At 46.8% G+C, this 17545-nt stretch overlaps 1 protein-coding gene across 4 annotated transcripts in view; it reads right to left on the bottom strand.

The window, feature by feature from the left end:
- HSD11B1L (hydroxysteroid 11-beta dehydrogenase 1 like) overlaps nucleotides 1-17545 on the bottom strand; it is a 115874-nt gene that overhangs the window by 26918 nt on the left and 71411 nt on the right. For all 4 annotated transcript variants that reach the window (XR_012235360.1, XR_012235361.1, XM_073593700.1 and 1 more), the window contains exons 4-6: nucleotides 6103-6194; nucleotides 5874-5967; nucleotides 3448-3613 (exon numbers count right to left, since the gene is read on the bottom strand). Coding sequence is in view for 2 of the 4 variants with exons in the window: in XM_073593700.1 (XP_073449801.1) it covers nucleotides 3448-3613; nucleotides 5874-5967; nucleotides 6103-6194 (352 nt within the window). In the remaining 2 variants the exon portion in view is untranslated. The remainder of the gene's footprint in view (nucleotides 1-3447; nucleotides 3614-5873; nucleotides 5968-6102; nucleotides 6195-17545) is intronic.

The raw sequence follows: 17545 nt of genomic DNA, 5'->3' as shown, positions 1-17545 counted from the left end.
TCTAATCCTGAGCAAAAACGCAATGAATCCGTTGAACAGGAGATTGTTATCTCCCCAGTGAAACCTGAGCTTCAATTCGCACCGCACATGTGTGAAACCAGGCTTAAGCTGTAGCACAGAATCAGGCACACAAAGATCTAATTAAGAAAGTGGATATACAGCAGATCGGCAAGAAATGGGTTGCCCGGGAATATGGAAATGACAATCTATATGTGCCCAGAGTTGAGAGATGAAGTGCCGACAGGTCTAATGTGATGAAGGTGTGTGGGAGCACTTTACTGTACCCAAGCCACATCAAAATCAAGAGTCTCCTGTCTTTTGGCAAAGGTTCCTAAGCTACAGAGACAGTTGGAGCTTGAAGAGATTTAAGACAATGTGGTGACAATTATTATTATTATTATCATTATTCAGGATTTATATAGCGCCAACAGTTTACGCAGCGCTTTACAATATAAAAGGGAGACAATACAGTTATAATACAATACAATACAATACAATAGGATTAAGAGGGCCCTGCTCAGAAGAGCTTACAATCTAATAGGGTGGGGCAGGTGGTACAAAAGGTTGTAACTGTGGGGAATGAGCTGGTGGAAGTGGTAGGAGATTAGTTGGAGACGTGATAGGCTTTCCTGAAGAGATGAGTTTTCAGGGATTGCCTGAAGGTAGCAAGAGTAGGGGATAGCCGGATAGATGGAGGTAGCGAGTTCCAGAGGATGGGAGAGGCTCTGGAGAAATCCTGGAGACGAGCATGGGAGGAGGAGATGAGAGAGCTTGAAAGCAGGAGGTCTTGAGAAGAGCGGAGAGGACGATTTGGGTGATATTTGGAGACAAGATTAGTGATGTAGCTTGGGGCAGAGTTGTGAATGGCTTTGTATGTTGTGGTTAGAATTTTGAATTTAATTCGCTGGGTGATTGGGAGCCAGTGTAGGGATTGAAGTAGAGGGTTGGCAGACACTGAGCGGTTGGTAAGGTGGATAAGTCTGGCAGCAGCATTCATGATAGACTGAAGAGGGGATAGCCTATGGAGCGGTAGGCCAATGAGAAGGGAGTTGCAATAGTCAAGGCGAGAGATAACAAGGGAGTGAATGAGGAGCTTGGTGGTTTCATTTGTTAAAAAAGGGCGAATTTTAGAGATGTTACGGAGGTGAATTCTACAAACTTTTGACAGCGATGAAGGCTGGGTGCAGAGACCAGGAATGGGCTCTTTGGGGGAGGGGGGGCATTTACTAATACTGGAGCACTCAGAATCTGGTGCAGCTGTGCATGGTAGCCAATCAGTTTCTAAATTCAGTTTGTTCAATTAAAGTGATACTAAAGTCTTGTTTTTTTGTTTAACTACCTCCCGTCCGCTGTATAGTAAAATCACAGCGGGCGGTATCCCCTCTCGTTCTGGGGCGACGTCATTTGACGTCACCCCAGTGTCACCGCTCCTGCGTGCCTGCAGGGGCGTGCAGCGCAGTGATCGCAGTCGCGCTGTGACCCTAGGTGACCCTGATCTCTGTAAAGAGCCTCTTTACCCATGTGATCAGCTGTGTCCAATCACAGCCGGTCACATGTAAACACAAATGTACCGTTTATCGGCTCTCCTCGCCTCACACAGACAGAGTGTGGGGTGAGGAGAGCTGATCAGCATCTCCTCGCAGGGGAGACTGTACAGGTATTCAGGGCACTGATCATCAGTAGCCTGATGATCAGTGCAGCCCCAGTAGTGCCCAACAGTAACACCAATCCGTGCCCATGAGTGATGCCAGTCAGTGCCGCCCATCAGTGCCGCCTATCAGTGCTACCTATCAGTGCCCATCAGTATGGCATATTAGTGCTTCATCAGTACCACCTAATGCCCTTCAGTGCCGCCTAATCATTTCCCATGAGTGGTGCCTCATCAGTGCCCATCAGTGCCGCCTTATCAGCGTACATCAGAGGAGAAAAATTACTTATTTGCAAAATAAAAAAAAAAAATAAGAAAAAGATTATTTTTTTCAAAATTTTCAGCAAAATATGAAAAACCCAGCGGTGATTAAATACCACCAAAAGAAAGCTCTATTTGTGGGAAGAAAATAAGAAAAACTTAATATGGGTACAGCATTGCATGATCACGCAATTGTCATTCAAAATTGTGTCAGGGCTGAAAGCTGAAAATTGGCCTGGGAAGAAAGGAGGTAAAAGTGCCCTGGTTAAAATAACAAATATGTTATACTTACCTGCTCTGTGTAGTGGTCTTGCACAGAGCAGCTCAGATCATCCTCTTCTTGGGCCCCTCGCCGACGCTCCTGGCCCCTCCCTCCTGCCGAGTGCCCCCACAGCACAGCCCCATTCAGACATGGAGCTGCAGATCGGCCCTGTCTCCTCATTGGCTCACTGACTTTGATTGACAGCAGCGGGAGCCTGTGGGTCTCAGCAAGTGCCATGTTCTGAGGGACTGAAGGATGCTTGCTGGAGGAAACTGGCCAGTGGAAGCTTGGTTGGAGAGGTGGGGGCCTTTCGTCTGCAGCTCCAGGTGTGAAAGTACTTCTTGAGGGTGAGGTGCCAGAAGTGGCTGCAAACTACTGACTGCTCGAATTGGGTCTTAGATTTACTAACTGTCCTCTCTTTCATCTGCATCATTTTGAGGCTGCTACTATAAGGCCTAATCTGAGCACCACAAACCAAAAACTGAGAAATCACTTTGAAAAACACCCCCCTAGCATTTCTGGCCATGGCCACCTTGAGTAAGCACAAATGATAAATGTAGCATTTACTTCCTGGCCTTAGCTCAAGTATGCATGCAGGAGAGTGTGCTTAGCTGAGAAAACCCCTCCTGTGATGTACAGTATGACATAAGTTGCCTAGGCAGGAAACCAGGAAGTAACTGAAGTGTAAAAAAAAAATAAAAAGTTTAAAACAGGTAAATATGATATATTTTTCTTTACTATTGCTAGCATTGGGAGAGTGAAGTTCCACTTTATTAGGACCCCTTGACTGAGCCTATATGTGTCAGTGTGACTCTAGGGTTGAAACCAGGATGGGCAGCCTCTGAACAGGTAAGGGGGACACCGTTTATTTCCAGGGGCTCTTCTGGGGATTATTGCTACAGTTGTTATGCTTTCATAAATGCCTATGTTCCTTTTAATGTTCTGTATTTTTTTTATTTTAGGTATTTCTCATGATAAGTCAATGGGGAGATTTACTAAAACTGGTGCACACAGAATCTGGTGCAACTGTGCATAGTAACCAATCAGCTTCTAGGTTTTTTTTTTTCAAAGCCCAATTGAACAAACTGAAGTTAAAAGCTGATTACTATGCACAGTTGCACCAAATTCTGTGTGCACCAGTTTTAGTAAATGTCCCCCATTGTTTCCCCTTGGCTTCTGTGTTCCAAGTTGTATTTTTCCCCCTTCTTGTCCTTCAAGGTATTTTTATACTTTATTTATGTAAGCAAAATTTCAACAAAACAAACTTTTTACTCACTTGATTTTCTCCATGGCTGACTGAGTATCAATAAGGCCAAGGATGCACAACGTGATGGAGACAGGTATATTTTTCATGGCTAGTTCATGTCGCAGAGACCAAAAGAAACCATCCAATGCAAACTTTGTTGCACTATATGAAGTGGTAAATGGGGTTGCAACTTTACCTGGATGATCAAAGTAACATATCAGAATAGACTCTCATGTAATGTAACTTATTAAACACCCTCGACATTAATTTATGTACTAATAATTTTTAACAAAAGTAAAGTTATCTTTTAAAGCGGATAACCAGGATAACAAATCTTGTCTAAAGAGAAGAGCCATGCGTTTTCTTACTTGAGTCATGATGTAAGGCCACATTCACATGAGTGTACTACAGCGTTTGCAATGCGCACCGTTTACATTTCCATACTTTGGCTTATTTCCAGGAACGAAGCACACCTTCTTTCTCCCTTTGCAAGAGTTCCACATCCCCACCAGGATTCTCACATTGTTGTGGCCCCTTTCCATCCCATATTCTGGGCTACAACAAAATGAACACAAACCTCCTTTTTCGAGGTCATTAAATAGATTTTCATTTTAGTTGTCCTCAAAGAAGGCTCAGATGCCATTTAGTTGGAAAAAAGCCAGGATGTAGATATGTAAATATTGGGAGTATTTCGTCCAGGCGTGGGTGAGGAAAAAGGCCTACAGGTATAGCATTTCCATTAAACAATATTTTGTACAAATCATGCAGAGTATTTTAAACTATTGTCTAAACTGGTCCTTGCCTACATGGATCAGTTTATGTAAAAGATGAACATAGCCTTTAAACTAACATTTTTATTTTCAGCTTGAACCTCCCCCCATTTAGGTCTTTATTCCTCTTAAAATACTTACACCCAAAAAATCTGTGTAGCACCCTCTGAGGTAGGTGCTAAAGAGAGTATAGTTTTGGGTTTCCCTGCCTACCAGGGAGGCTATTAGGTAAATTTAGGTGTTCTCTGCCTACCAGGGAGCAGTGATCCATTGATAGGGTCTGCTCATTGTGCTCAGATGCTGTTCACGTTGTCTGCCAGTATCACACTGGTCCAATAGGACAAGGCATATTGGATAGTGGGAGGAAACCTGACAAATGGGAGCATAGGCATAGTTACAGCCCTGGCCATTGGCAGAAGCAGGTGCCTCATGGCATGCTGGGTGACTGTATATATGCTTAGGGCACATGTGCTTGGGGTCTTCGGCTGGAGAGCAGGATCCCAGAGGAAGGGGGCTGCTGCCCCTCCTCTGTACAGGCCGCCATGCGGCCTCAGGTGGTCGATCTGAGGGCCGGAACTGCAGAAGCTATAACCCAGATGTTGGGAGGGAGACGTGTCTAGAAGGATCTATTCCTGTCTACTGTGAGTTCAGACCTGCATCTAGGGGCCTATTCTGTGAGGGCCATCCCTTCAGGCTAGTGAAGTAAGTGGACGGGTGCCAGCCAAAAGGGATACTAGCAAGTGTCCTGAAGAAAAGTGGTGCATTGAGTCTGCTGCCAGAGCAAGCAAAGGACTTCTCCTCCCACACAACTATAGTGTGGTCCAGCAGGGAATCTGCTATCCAAATCAATTTAATGGGGTCAAGTGAGAGTTATCCTTATCTGTGCATAGTTCAAGTTGGAGTATCCCACTAATCCCTTCTCCTATTTAAGTTCTACCAATAAATACCAAAAAAACCAAATACCCTAGACTGATCATTGGATGACGAGCGGAAGAGTGTGCAGGTGATAGTGTGAAAATACCCAAGTGTCTGGCTGCAGGATAATCAGCGGGAGGCCCAGAGAAGGCTATACTCAGCAGCCTCTACGGGGGCAGTGCTACATCTGCTACAGTCCATTTTAGCCACAGTGAAACCATGCAGATATCTCAAGTCTCCCGCGAGGTACGGGAGTCTCCACGCATTTCTGTGGCGGCTCCCGCACACCTGCAAGCACCTCACGATCTCCCGGGAATGATTGGTGCTGCGGGGAACAGCTGTGAACACCGATCTCCTTTGTATAGATTTTTAGCTGACAGCAGGTTCGCCTTCTCTTCCTCCTGTGGCTGTCAGCTAAAAAGGCATACAGGGAGATCAGTGTTCGCAGCTGTCCCTCCCGCCACACCGATCATTCCCAGCTGATCTGTGTGCTCCTCCCTCAGCCCCCTCCGTGTCCTTCTCCGCCACCCTCCCCCCTGATTTCCTCCAGCCCCCGTGTTCTCCTCTGCCCCTCCTGTCGTCCTCATCAGCCCCCCTCGCCCCCCGCAGCCGGCTGTCAGGAATTGGACACAGTGAGCGAGATCTCTCCTGTGTCCTGCAATAACTGAGCAGAGTAAACTGTATACTCTAATTATAAATTAACAAAGACAAAAAAAAACAAATACATAGTGTGCATCTACTGTAACTGATTTTTCAATAACCAAAAATCACCTGTCAGAGAAGATAGAACAACAATGGAGCCGTTTGATTCTGTCAAGTGAGGGAGAGCCATGGTGGCAAGATGGACATAGCTGAGGAAGTTCACCTGTAAGCATAGTGAAAGTTATAAGCTGCAAATGAGGTGACTGCAAAAAAGTGCTTTTGCTGTGTAAGTGGTGTATGAGATTAAAATTTCAATATTAGATAGAAGAATATTCGGAGTAGTAAAATCAAAACAAACCTCCATTAGCCACCTGGTGTGCTGGATATCTCCATCCCACATTTGAAATGGGCTTGAACCAATGTGGTTTAACACCAAATAGTCCAAACCACCTGCAAAAATACAGACAGTGACCTGTTAATAGACTTTTTTGTCCTAGAAAACATAAGAAGCGATTCATAAAATATTAAGGTTACGTTAAAACTTTCACATGGTTTACCACACTGCACATTATAGTTACTCTAAAGACAAAATGTGTTTTACACTAAAGTGTTTGTAGACCTTAGACATGAAATATGAACAAAGCACATCCTTTTATACTGTGTATTTGTCTCTATCCAAAGCTCTGAGTTTAATTTCTCTCTGCTGCCCTTTTCTTCTGTTAATCTTCATGAGTCACTTCTGACAACTTTTCCAGACTCCAAGAGTTAATGGGAGACAGGGGAGGGGAGCTCTAGCACACAGCCTGTGTTTGACAGCCACAGTTTGCATGTTCTCTGTGTAATGTGAGGAAGTAGTTGTGTCTGAGCTCTGCACTAGAAGTTCAGACCTCCACCCCCTGCTTTTCAGAGCTGAGAGATACTGTGTAACGTGTGTTTTGGAAGCCTGCCTGTAGAGAAGGGATGGATGCGGATAAACAGGTATAACTTAAAGGGGTTGTAAAGGCTCGTGTTTTTTCACCTTAATGCATCCTATGCATTAAGGTAAAAAAACACCTTGCAGTCACTGGCAAAGCTCCTGTCCCTGATTTGAAGCAATCTCCCTCTGTATATAAAATGCACTTTTTATCTTTCAAAAAGTCTTTCCCAGTGCTAAACCTTTCATCCAAATTCTAAATTGCTGCATTTGTAAATTTTAAAAGCCAATATAAAGGAATAGTAGTGGTAAGAAAAAACCCTTGTGGATTTGATTAACCTTTTTTTGGGTTAACTCTCCTTTATGGGGGTGTGGCAGGGGGCGTGTCCTATGCCTACATACGTTTGGTAGTAGATGTCCCTCATTCCCATCTCAAAATGTTGGGAGGTATGGTCACCAGCCTCCCAGCCGCCCGTTTTTCCCTCTCTCCACGGGTTCCCGGCTCTTGATTGGATAGATTGATAGCAGCGCAGCCATTGTGTGTTGGCTATGTGTTTTACTTCAAATGACAGTTTGGGAGTAGGGAGTTACATTTAAAAAAATACAATGTAAAGTTGACAAGGGACACCAACATAGTTTTATCTTTGATCTTAAAAACTACGGGATAATGGTGTTGTGGTAACTTGCCCAAAAAAAAAAAAAGCATAATAATATTATTCTTGATGTCACCAGAAAAAAAAGCATTTGAAAATTTGTTTGCAATAACTCCATCAGTATCACCAGCAAAGCAGCTTCATTATTATCCCATTAAAGAAGAAGAGAATGTGCACTGAATTTTGAGATTTCATCATTTGCCACGTCACGAATGTTAATTCTGCATTACGAACGCTAGTTTACAAGACCGACTGCTTCTGGCTCGTCCTTGCTTCTGAGCATGCGTGTTTGTACTTTGGACTTTTCTCCGACGGACTTGTGTACACATGCTCGAAAAATCCGGCAATAGACATTTGTCTGTGGAAAATTTTAAAACCTGCCATCCAACATTTGTCCACAGAAAATCCAACAACAATTGTCTGATGGAGCGTACAAACAGCCGGATTTTCTGCCAACAGCCTGTCATCACACATTTCCCGTCGGAAAATCCGATTGTGTGTACGCGGCTTAAGTCAGCCCTATTCTGAAGTGGGCAACTTTGTCATGGTTGAACTAGCTTTCACACTGACATATCTCCCAACTGTAGAACCTGAGAATGAGGAACACTTCAGGGAGACAATGACCAGCAGTGCACTATGTGCACTATGTCAAACAGTGGGCATGGGGGCATGGTCAAGATGGCGACCTAGCAGGACGTGAGGAAAGGGAGCTCCGCACCTGACAGGCTCCATTATCCGTTTTCAAGGGATTTACAGACACCCTCCTTGTCCCACATTACTGAGTCTGTGACCGGGCACACAAGTGTGAAACTTTGAGGCACAGAGAGAGCGGCATTTGGCTTTGTAACCACCGCCGCCGGCTGTATCCACGTGGAGCGTCCCGGTAAGCAGTGAGGGACAGGCGCTCCACGCTGCACAGACTCCTCTGAGGGACGGGAGCTCCGCACCTGACAGGCTCCAGCATTCACTTCTAAGGGCTCTACAGGCACCCTGCCTGCCCCCCTGCCCCACCGTACTGAGACTGTGACTGGGCACGCACGTGAGTGAGACAATCTGGGGCACAGTGTTAGCGGCGTTTGGCTTTGCGGGCGGCACCGCCAGCTGTATCCACGTGGAGCGCCCTGATAAGCAGTAAGGGACAGGCGCTCCACGCTTCACAAACGCCTCTGAGGGATGGGAACTCCGCACCCGACAGGCTCCAGTATTCGCCTCTAAGGACTTTATGTAACACCCTGCCTGCCCCGCCGTACTGAAGCTGTGGCCAGACATGTAAGTGGGCCACTTTGAGATGCAGGGACAGCAACGTCTGGCTTTGCAAGTGCCGCCGGCTGTATACACGTGGAGCGTCCTGATAGGCAGTGAGAAACAGACGCTCCACGCTTCATAGTCACCATACCCCGATCCCCTGGGACATACAAGTATACTGCCCTAGCTGATAGGCTGGGACTGATTCCGGGCATGCGAGGAAAATCCTCCGGTGCTCAGAGGAAACGGCAACCCCCCCAGACAACATCGCCGCCGGCCCGGGATACACGTGCAGCGACGTGCTCAAACATGGCGTCCCAGACGAAGCACACAGAACCATGTGCAGAGTCGTCTCAATTAGGTACGAACCAATTCCAAGCACTAATGCAGGCAATCACAGGCTGCCAAGCTACCCTCACTACGAAAACAGAACAGATGCAATCCGAAATGGGCCTTATAAGACGAGATATGGACAATTACAGAGATAGGCTGACGGAGGCTGAATGCAGAGTGGGAGACACTGAAGATACGGTCCGAGATCACAGTGCCTCCCTCCGCATACTGCAAGTTAAAATGAGAACGCTGGAATCTCGTGCTGAGGACCAGGAGAACAGAAATGGCAGAAACAATCTGCGCCTGGTGGGACTTCCAGAGGGAGTGGAAGAACAAGATCTGGACGCCTACACGGAGCAACTGCTGCGCACCCTCCTTCCACAGGCACCGTTCTCTACCCATTTTACGGTGGAACGCGCCCATAGAATGCCATCGGTTCGGGGTCCGCCTGGAGCGCCGCCACGTACCTTTATTTTTCGAATGCTCAACTTTACAGATCGTGATTTATTTCCTCAGGGAAACCAGAAAAGTGGGAGAACTGAGATCCGAAAATACAAAGATCAGCTATTCCCTGATTACTCGGTTGAAACGCAGAGGCAGCGTAGGACATTCAACCAAGTCAAGGCCCAAATGCGCACCAGGGGCCTCAAATATAACATGCTATTCCCCGCGCGGCTTAGAGTGGTGGACGGGGAAACCACAAAATTCTTTACTTCCCCGGAGGACGCGTCCAGTTGGCTTGAGTCCTTGCCACGCAGTCATTAATCTTTCCATCGGAGAACACCACAAATACCCCTTTACTTCACTCGTACTGTCTGGCGGTAAGAAACACAGTTCTTTACCTGTGCAACCCGCTCATTCTATGAAAACGAATGGCAAGTGACGGTGGCTCACTGGACCTTCCTGGTTACAGGATTTCTATTGTGGCATCCCTGCACTGATGGGTGCCACTGTGGAATTTGGAATATTATTCTACTGAGCAGGCCTGTGCTCAGGGGTCAGGGGGGACATATTGTCTTTTGGTCGCCTTGCGACGTCTGTCTCTCTGCTGTAATAAGTCCCCCCCCCCCATGACCCCCCTGGATATTGACTTATATTCCTGGGGTGGGAGGGAGGTGGATGATGATGGGTTGTCGCGGGCTGTTGGTTACCCTTTCTTTTTGTGTTCACACCCCTGTTGTCAGAGAACCGAGAGTATAAGTGACACTAATATCTCTCTTAGAACTGTGCTCCGCCTATGGAGATAATGACCGGATGAAGGGGTTAAGGGTGGACTGCCTTCTCCCTTGGCTAGGTCTTGATTGTAAGCATAAATGTTTAATACTTGCTGACTAACCTTGTTTAATTCCTACAGGTTAAGATAGTAACTCTTGAAACTAAGTTTGAACCCTTAGAGTATTCTAAGTTTATGTAGCTTTTAAACGCTGAAGGGTTGTTCTGTTCCCCCTAAAATCAAATACTTTTTATATCAGTGATGGCCTACAGGCAATGCGTGAAGTGGAGTCCCTGAACTCCAGTAAGGAGATCAGGTCCTAAGCTTGTCAATGGATACACACTGCCCCCCTAGGAGAATTCTCCTACTTTTGAGTTGGTTTATGTTTGTTATGGGTACTTAAACACCTCAAAGTTCAGTTAAGGGGTGTGGGGTGGGATGGGAGGGAAGTTCTGTTTTTTTTTTTTTTGTTTGTTCTGTTATATTACGGTTTTTGTTTTGTTTTTTCACTTACATACTGGAATGTATCTCAATGCAGATGATTTTACAATAGCAAGAGACTAGGTTATGCTGTGAAGTCTCCCAATCTACTCCTTTCCTGCGGGTTCCTTACGAACCCTTTGGTGGGTGGGGGGTTGCGTGGGAGGAGGTTACCCTTGGGACACAGTGGTATATGGTTCTCCGTTGATTTTCTCTGTCCTTCCGAGATATGGCCCCGATAAGGATCTTGTCCTGGAACGTCAGAGGTCTTAATCATAAAATCAAGCGCTCTCTAGTTTTTGATTATCCTAAAAAATATACGCCTCATATATGCATTCTCATGGAGACACATTTAGTTGGTGGTAGAATATTAGTCTGAAGAGACCGTGGGTGGGATATCATTATCATGCCACGTACATTAGCTATGCCAGGGGGGTTAGCATATTGATCCACAGATCTCTCAACTTTGAACCCCTTGATATTCTTATAGACCCAGAAGGCAGGTATGTGCTGATACATGCTGTCATAGACACGATAGCCATGGTTTTGGTGGGTGTGTATCTCCCTCCGGCTAATATATCCCTTTTACAGAAAATAATTACTCTGATTGCTCAGTTCCCCATGGATAATGTGATTCTTATGGGAGATTTTAATATTCCTCCGAACCCTTCTCTAGATAAATTGTCCCCAGACCTTGCCACTGACTCGCCGCTGTCTCGTTGGTCTCAGGTCCTGGGGTTGAAGGATGTTTGGCGTTGGAAACACCCATCGGATCGTATGTACACATGTCATTCCTCCTCCTATAATACACTATCCCGTATTGACCTTCTGTATGCCAGTCTACCCATGCTCCGCAAAGTTATAGGTATTGAGATGCTTCTGAGGGGGATATCTGATCACTCCCCACTGTTGTGTACGCTGCAAACTGTCACTCCACAAACAGAATATGGCGACTATCTCGGTTTTGGATTAAACATCCTACTATAGAAGTTGAGATGGTCAAGGAGATTAAACAGTTTTGGTTATCTAATGCCAACTCCTCCACACCAGGGACTGTATGGGACACCTTTAAGGCCTATATCAGAGGTTGTTATATGTCATCCATAGCCAGGGAACGTAGGAACGATAAGTTGTTACTGGAGGAAGCAGAAGCTAAGGCCCGAGACTTAGAGGCTAGATTTACTCTTACCTCTAATCCTATTATAGCGCAAGACATGAAGGTAGCCTATAGGGAGGTAATGCTGCTCAGAGTGGCCAAAGCGAATAAACGCTAACTGGCGCAAGCACAGAGAATATTCGAGCAAGAGGAAAAAATGGGCAGGCTTCTGGCCTGGCTGGCCAAGGAGCAGTCTCCGATCTCTACCATAGCCCATATCCAAAAAAGTGATGGGACTCTAGTATCCGACCCAGTAAATATTAATGCCTGCTTTGCTGACTATTACTCGACTTTATACTCCTCTAGGACACAATACTCCCCTGAAGAGCTCTCAAACTTTCTAGATAGGGTAACGTTCCCGGTCCTTACAGCCGCAGCGAGGGAGGGCCTAGAGGCCCCAATAACTCTGGAGGAGGTTCAGCGGGCCTTGCGTTCCATGCAGACGGGAAAGACCCCGGGTGTGGATGGTCTCCCTCCTGAATTCTATAAACAGTATATGGGGGAGGTGGCCAGTAGGATGCATGTAATGCTTAGAGGCCTTGCAAACTGGGGAGCTCCCCCTGTCTATGGCACAACCCATTATAGTGGTTATACCCAAACCAGGGAAGGACCCCCGATTATGCCCCTCATATCAACCCATATCCCTGCTTAACTCGGATGCGAAAGTACTGACCAAAATTCTCGCCAAGCATCTAAACGAAGTAATACTCACCCTTATTCATGAAGACCAGTCAGGTTTTATGCCAGGTAGGGGCACAGATATAAACATCCGCAGGTTGTATACGGTCCTGGCCTCGGGAAAGGAGGATGAGGAGGATGAAAATGTGGCCTCTCTGGACGCAGAGAAGGCCTTTGACTCTGTGGAGTGGGGCTATCTTTGGGAGGTCCTCCACAGATTCGGGTTCGGTCCAGTCTTTATCTCCTGGGTCAGGATGGTGTACAGGGCCCCGACGGCCAGAGTACGCACAGACACTGTACTCTCTCCGCCATTCCCCTTGTGCAGAGGGACCAGACAGGGGTGCCCTCTCTCGCCGGGACTTTTTGCCCTAGCGATTGAACCCATGGCCGCTCTCCTCCGGGCTACTCCTGAAATCCGAGGGATCACAAGGGGACCCGTACAAGAAAAGGTGTCGTTATATGCTGACGACACCTTATTGTACCTTAGGGACGACGGTACTTCTCTACAGGCAGCCCTCTCAGTAATTAACAGCTTTGGAAAGTCGGTCCTGTTCCCTCTTCATGCTAGATCCGCCTCCGTGCAGACGGACGGCCAGCTCCGTAGGGTCCCCCAGTTTAAGTATTTGGGTGTAGAAATTCATCGTGATTTAAAAAAATATATAATCCTTAACCTAAACCCAGTGGTCAATCAATTATCCCAAAGATGCGTCACCTGAAAATCTTTACCCCTAATGCCAGTTGGCCGAGTTAACTTAATTAAAATGTCGGTAGTACCCAAATTTACTTATTTATTCCGGCAAACCCCGGTCTCTATACCGATAACCTTCTTTAAACACTTGGATAGTATCATTACCTCATTTATTTGGAAGGGGAAGGCTCCTAGAATAGATAGATCAACTTTACAACTACCAGGTATGTTGGGGGGACTGGCCTTGCCTTGCTTCCTGAAATATTACTGGGCGGCGGTCTTAGTAACTGTAAAATGGTGGTTCTCAGAGGACCCGACCAACCCCGCTTGCACCACAGAAGCAGCACTGATTGGTTCATATGCGGAGCTGGGGAATCTGGTATATAGAGGCCCTAGGTCCAATCTTCATGTGACTCTCCCCATGAGAACGACCCTTAAGGTATGGGATACAGTTCAAAAACAGCTCATGGGGCCCAGAGATTGGTCCCCAGCAACCCCCTTGTGGGGCAACCCTCGTTTGCCTCATTTTCGCTCCATCCCTGATCCGATCGCTTGGGCTAGGCATGGGATCACGACCCTTGGGGATATAGTATCCCAGGGACAATTTCCTTTGATGCCTTGAAAAGAGATAAAGATCTCCCGAATCCCATGTTTTTTAGGTTCCTTCAGCTGCGCCACGCTTTCAGGTCCCAATTCCCAGGTCCACTGACTCTAGAGGGGTCACCTGTGGAAGCTACGCTTAAATCTCCAGATAAGGGGAAAACACTGTCCACACTCTACAATATATTTGCATCCCTTGACACGTCTAGAGTCTCCCAATTATGCGAGTTATGGCAGAGGGATGTTCCGGAGCTGACGGATGAGGACTGGGAAGAGGGAATTCAGCAATTTTTACCCCTTACAATCTCAGCTAGAGATAGGTACATGCAATTCAAGTTTCTTCATTGTCCATACTACTCTCCAATACGCTTAGCTAGAATTTACCCTGATCGGCGAGATGCGCTAGATGTGGCTCAGATAATGCTGTTTTTTTCCATGTGGTCTGGTCCTGCCCTGGAGTGGAGGACTTCTGGAAAAATATACTGGCTGATATTAATTCTATTGGGAAAATGAAGATCCCCTACAGTCCGATCCCTCTTCTGCAAGGTATCTGTGACTTCCTTGAGGTCTCATGGGGGAAAAAACTGCTTGTCTTCTACACCACATTATATGCTAGGAAAGCAATCCCATTGCAATGGAATCAATCTCAACCACCCACCAGACAGCTCTGGCATTCCTTGGTAAATAAGGCACTGCCATTATATAAAATGACATACATGGGAAGAAATTGCCCCCCAAAAATTGGGAAGATTTGGGAGGCATGGGTGAAGGCAAAACATCTAACTATTGACTGAGGTGTACGAGCCAGCGCTCACTATACCTGACACAAGCCCCCTCCTACCAACAACAAACTTATTTATGTCTCTTCTTGTGAATGTGAGATAGGAGTCTTTCTGCCAAGGGTGATCAATGGGTCCTCCCACGCCTCTACTTTAGATGGGTGCCGTATTGAATATGATTGTAACATCTTTTTGAAATCTGACACAAAGCTCATCTTCATATATTGCTGCTTTTGATGTTAATTCTCTACATCTGTTAAAAAATTGTAAGAAAACTTTGTAAGATGTCTGTATTGCTGCTTAACCCAATATAGTTTGTTTGTTTTGTAAAAACTTAAATAAACTTTTCTGTTAAAAAAAACAGTGGGCATGGTTGGATTGATTTGAATATTGGCTGTGGCTTAACAGAATACAATTAGAAACATGAGATATTAAATCTGGCAACTGTACACACCGTCTCCCTTCTCCCCTGCACACATACCTCCATATCCACATTGCCCCGCTTTTCCTCGGCGCATATTATTCCCTGTCCACACTACCCCCCTCTGTACAAATCTCCCTCGCACACATTGCCTCCCTGTGTAAACATTGCCCTCCTACATAGTTACATAGTTAGTAAGGTTGAACAAAGACACCAGTCCATCCAGTTCAACCTGAGTGAGTGTGGGTGCGTGTCTACAATTATCCCTATCCCTGTACATTGCATCTCATTAAGATGCTCATCTATTATATTATTATTTATTTAAGGTACCCATATAGCGCCGTCGATTTACACATACATCGCACACTCACATCGGCCCCTACCCTCAAGGAGCCCACAATCCAAGGTCCCCAACTCACATTCATATACTAGGGCCAATTTTTGGACAGAAGCCAATTAACCTACCAGCATGTCTTTGGAGTGTGGGAGGAAACCGTAGGAAAACCCACGCAGGCACAGGGAGAACAGAACATGCAACCTCCAGGCAGGTAGTGCTACCCACTACACCACTGTGTCGCCCCTTGCATACTGTCAGGTCTCTCACTTACCAGACCGGTGAGTCCACTTGGGCAGAGGGTAGGCTCCCTTACGTATCCGACTCGGGACCCCCGATAGAGTAGACAGGGAGCCCACGAGTGCGGAATGGTATGAGAGCCTGGTGCACGGATCCGGATCCCGGAAGAGAAGTGGTCATCCAAACAGCAGGTAGTAGTCAGGAACACCGGAAACAGATGCTGAGCAGGAGCTGTTTAGACTGGTCACACACAGGCAGAGGTCGGCAATGGGCAGGCAGCAGAGGTACAAGAGGAGCAGGCAGAAGCATGGTCAAACAATCCGGGGTCAGGTTCAGGCAGAAGTCAGGAAGGTCCAATAGGCAAGCCGGGTCGTAACAGATCAGAACTCAGGAACACGGGAACACAGAGAGAGTAACGGAACTTTGGCACAGGAGCTGTTGATCAGGCAGCACTGAGCAGAGATTGCAGCAAGCCTAAACAGGCTGATTGGCGGCAAACGCCGCGCACATGTGCACGCCGATACGCAGACGCTCGTGCACCCGCACGCGCTCTAGCGCGCCCCCGGACGCCGGCGCGCACACCAGCACCACCAGGCACACTATGGCCAGCTGGATCAGACACACCAGTGCCCCCAGAAGCACGCGCCCCAGCACACACAGGAACGTGTGCACCAACGCGACCCGGCGCACAATCAGGTAGCCTCTCTGACAGTGCCCCCTCCTCAAGGGCAGACTCCGAAAGCCCAGTTGGGCCAACTTGGAGGCATGCGAATCCTTGAATGCTTGCAAGAGTTCTCTGGCATGCAAGTTGCTTTCTGGCTCCCATGAGTTGTCTTCAGGCCCATACCCTTTCCACTTAATGAGGTATTGGGTTTGATTGCGCCTTCTTCTGCAATCTAAAATTGCTTCCACTTCATACTCCTCCTCGCTGTTAACTAGAATAGGCTTGGGTGGACCGACACTACGGCCAACAAACGAATTGGGAGTAACCGGTTTCAAGAGAGACACATGGAAGACTGGGTGTACCTTCAGAGAGTTAGGCAGGTCAAATTCGTAGGCCACATTGTTAATTTTCCTCCTTACCAAGAAGGGACCCAAGAACTTAGGGCCAAGTTTTTTGGACGGACAAGCTAACTTCAGATTAGCGGTGGACAACCATACTGGGTTGCCTGGTTCCAAAACAAGCTCTCCACGCCTCTTCCTGTCAAACATCCTCTTGTAGTATTCTTGGGCCTTGACCATGGTATCTTGTAGTAGCTTGTTGTTTGCCGAAAAGAAATCAGAGGTTTCGGATACTGCAGGAACGGAGCACTGGGGTATTGACCCAGGCAAAAAGGATGGATGGAAGCCATAGTTGGCATAGAATGGTGTCTGGTTGGTAGCTGAGTGTAAGGAATTGTTATATGAGAACTAAGCGATAGGAAGCAGGGAGGCCCAATCATCCTAGGAGAACGCAGAAAAACAGCGGAGATATTGCTCCAGAGTTTGATTCGTCCTTTCAGTTTGCCCATTAGACTGAGGATGGTAGGCCGAGGAGAATGCCAATTCGATTTCCAAGGAGCCGCAGAGGCTTTCCAGAATCTGGGGGTGAACTGGACACCTCGGTCAGAAACGATGTTCATTGGAACGCCATGTAATCTAATAATTTCTTTAATAAAGATTCTAGCTGTTTCCATAGCCAAGGGGGTACCTTTCATGGGAAGGAAATGGGCCATTTTAGACAGTCTATCTACCACAACAAAGATGGAGGAAAAGCCTTCTGATGGGGGGAGTTCAACGATAAAGTCCATTGAAATCATGCTCCACGGCCTCTCTGGGACTGGTAAAGGCTTTAATAGACCCCAAGCCCTCGCCCGGCTGTTCTTGCTTCTGGCGCAGGTATTACAAGAGTCAACACACTCCTTACAATCCTTAATAAGGTGAGGCCACCAGAAGGTACGTTGTACTAAGTCGATTGTTTTTCGTGCGCTAAAGTGTCCGGCCAACTTGTGGTCATGGAAAAGTTCTAACACCTGTACCTTTAGCTCCTCAGGGACCACAATTTTGTTTTCACGCCAAAACAGTCCGT

The sequence above is a fragment of the Aquarana catesbeiana genome, linkage group LG01 (genome assembly GCF_042186555.1).
Source record: "Aquarana catesbeiana isolate 2022-GZ linkage group LG01, ASM4218655v1, whole genome shotgun sequence".
NCBI lineage: Eukaryota > Metazoa > Chordata > Amphibia > Anura > Ranidae > Aquarana > Aquarana catesbeiana.
The sequence above is the reverse complement of the archived record's forward strand: the minus strand, read 5'-3'. Positions and strand labels throughout refer to the sequence as shown.